The 3,271-nt window shown below is 37.2% G+C and overlaps 1 protein-coding gene across 1 annotated transcript; it reads left to right on the top strand.

Moving 5' to 3' along the window:
* Window positions 1-748: 748 nt before the first annotated feature.
* Window positions 749-1,583, top strand: LOC143609820 (protein ZW2-like). The gene has a single exon (XM_077084465.1). The coding sequence runs from the start codon at window positions 865-867 to the stop codon at window positions 1,576-1,578; it is 714 nt and encodes a 237-aa protein (XP_076940580.1). The 5' UTR covers window positions 749-864; the 3' UTR covers window positions 1,579-1,583.
* The last annotated feature ends 1,688 nt before the right edge of the window (window positions 1,584-3,271 follow it).

Here is a 3,271-nt window from a genome sequence, read left to right as displayed (position 1 = left end):
AACGTTCTTCATATTTGCATGTTGACCCGTGTTTGGCTGTTTGCAAATATTTCCTTTTTAGAAAACTAGCAAACTGAAATTAAGAAAAAAAAATAGTCTGGTGTAATATGAAGCAAATTACAACCCAATCCAGTTTTTCACCTTTCTTTGTGGAAGCTATCCTCCAATTTAATATCCTATGAACTTGCAAACAATTTACAGTTTAGAAAACATAATAACCGTCACTTATGAGATGAAAATTACTCCATAAAACATGTATTTGAAAACATTTGTTAATTTAGCTACCCACTTAACTGAATATTGACCATAACTCTACCGAATTTAGAGTAATACTCATAACTTGTAGCGTTGGTTAACCTATACGGTCCGGTCCGTTTTGATACGGTTTCAAACTTTTAAAACCGTAATACATAAACCGTGAAACCAAACTGATGATCGGTTTCAAACCGAACCGTGAAGACAACCATTGTAAAGTGTTTCAAATCATAGACGCGCGCATGAATATTACTCCAGCATTTTAAAATTTTAATAATTTTTTTCACATGTAACAAAGCTGACTAAATATATTAACAAATAAATCAACCATAGAAACTTCCACTAAAAACCAACCGAGTTTCCCTTCAGAAAACCAAGAGGCAACTTATCTTTTCTCTGAACATGTCTTGTTGTTCTTCATCGAACAATAAACAAACACGAGAAGTTTTCATTTTGTCAGAAATTCAAAGACTTCAACTTGGAATATTCATTCTTAAACATGAAGCTAAAGTTCTTATACACGAAGCAACTCAAATTTTTTATCCTATTTAAAGTTTCAAAACCCCATATGGATCTCCCGCCAAATCAAACACTCCCATAATAAACAACATGGATATTAATATTCCAACCCACTCTCAACCCGATAATTTCCATACCTTTTTGCGGGTCTGGATGACCCGTTTGGAGCTTTACCTTAACCAACTTCTCCATATTATCCAATTCATGGATCAACAAGACGAGTCCAAACTACAACAACTCATCAACCAAGTCATGACTCACTACCATGAATACTTCCTTGCAAAGGCGGAAGTGTGCCACCGGGATGTGTTTCTAGTTTTATCACCGCCTTGGTTCAGCTCGTACGAGCGAACCTTCTTATGGCTAGCCGGCTTTAAGCCCAGTCTAGCCATAACTGTTGTTAAAAGTTGTGGGATTGAGTTCAGCTCTAGTCAGGTGAAGCAGTTAGATACATTAACGATGGAGACTAAACATGAGGAGCGGATGCTGACCGAGAGGCTGGCGGCATTGGAGCAGCAGTTGACTGCACCCCCTGTGCTCGCGCTGGCTAGAACCGGTGGAAAGGAGGTGAATGGGATGGTGAATGAGGTGGATACTGTGATCGATAGAATGGCGGAGGAGATGGAGGTTTTGGTTGAGTGTGCGGATTATCTGAGAGAGAAGACGGTGTCGAAGGTGATTGAGATATTAACGACGGCTCAGACGGTGAGGTTTTTGGCCGTTGTGGCTCAGCTTCAGCTGAGGATTAGGCGCTGGGGCCAGCTGATGGACGCACAGACTCGTGGAGGAGTGAACCTTCCTTAACGGGAGGCGTGAATCTTATTCACAAAAGAAAAAAGATTCATGCCTCTAGTCAATAATAAATTTCCTGCTTTTGTTTCCTAGAAAGAGAAAAACAAAAATCTACAGTTGTTAATGATACCGGGTACTGGTATCAGCTCGTTGTATGAAGACTGTTGGTGGCAAGTTCCTCTTTTATATGTTTCTCCGGGTGTTGTGTTCCTATGTACTATGTTTCCGTTTTTCATGGTTTTTGTTTTTGATGTAAACGACAACAATCAACCATGTTTGTTGTGAAGAAGTTGGTCTTAAATAAATGTTCTCTTTGTCCTATTCTGGTTGCCGTGATTAGAAGAAGAAAAAAAGTTCCAAAGAAGGTAGACTTTTGATTTTTTAAGTACCAAAATAAACAGTCAAAGAAATAACTTTTAAAGAAGGTAGACTTTTACTTTTACTATAAAGTATATATAAATATGAATTTATTTTTTTTATCATTGGCCTACGTAGATTTGCCTTCTCTCTAGCTGCCGACCCCATTCTCGGTTTCAACATGTTCTCTTTGTCTCGAATGCCCTCTTCGTTAAGATTTAAGAACTAACACTTTGGGCTTCATGACACAATTCATAAGTCATTTGGATATTTGTTCGATACAAGACACATGTAAAAGACAAGTCATTTGGGCCGGCCCATTTACTTCGCATATTAAATTTGTAGCCTAATTAAAATCAACAGTTCAACACTAATCTCATATAGAGGTGAAAAAAAAACCCGAACACGGAACATGTTTTTTTAACCCGGATTTTTAATACCCAAACCCGACCCTACGCTACCCGTAGGGTGTGGATAGGGTATGACTTTCAATGCTGAAACCCTGACCCAAACCCTTACCCGATCTAAACCCGAAACCCAGGTTTTTTGCATACCCGAACTGGATTTTTTTTGTAAACCTGGATATTAGTGTTTGTGCAAGTGTGTCTATGTGGCACTTGGCAGTGGTTGTGTGGCTACCCACAAATCTATAGCCGTTCTTCAGCAGATCCTTTTTGAAACACATATTGTATATAAATACTTATTTAGAGCAGCGTCTTTTGATATACCAAACGACAATTTAACACACATAAAAATATGTTTTTATATCAATTGTTTAGCTGTATATATGTTTGAATGAACTTTGATGTTTGTATGCAAAAAAATTGAGTTAGGATAAAAAAAAAACAAAGCATGCCCGTTAACTAAAAACGCTACAGAAAAAAGATTTTTTTAATACCTGGAAATAAGGTATTCAAATACTAGGAAAACGGGTTTTTTCAATACCTGAAAATAGGGTATTCAAATACCTAGGTATTGAAGACTCGATTCAATACCCGAACCCGACCCGGATATTACTAATACCTTATTATACCCGAACTCGGTTCCATACCCGAACCCGAGTTTTTCTAATAACTGATTTGTGCACCTCTAATCTCATGCCCAAACTTCGATCTTAACAACTATTCACTCTCTCTTAAAAGAAGAACCCTTCATGTAGGCTTTAGGACAAATAATTCAACACAATTAGAGGATGTGAATGAACTCACAACAAAATCATTTTTATCTATGACCAGGTTATCTTTAGAATGAAAATAAATTATTTTGTTTAAAAAGTGAATAGGAAGTTCCCTACAACGTTTGTAAAGTAACACCGATTACTGGAGATATTTTTAGACAATAGTTTCTT

Source organism: Bidens hawaiensis, unplaced genomic scaffold (genome assembly GCF_021521415.1).
Source record: "Bidens hawaiensis isolate Kalapana, Puna unplaced genomic scaffold, B.hawaiensis_p1.1 tig00016075_1, whole genome shotgun sequence".
Classification (NCBI taxonomy): Eukaryota; Viridiplantae; Streptophyta; class Magnoliopsida; order Asterales; family Asteraceae; genus Bidens; species Bidens hawaiensis.
The sequence above is the reverse complement of the archived record's forward strand: the minus strand, read 5'-3'. Positions and strand labels throughout refer to the sequence as shown.

Excerpts from the sequence above, each read along its gene's own strand:
- LOC143609820 (XM_077084465.1), top strand. The coding sequence starts at position 865 with ATGGATATTAATATTCCAACCCACTCTCAACCCGATAATTTCCATACC.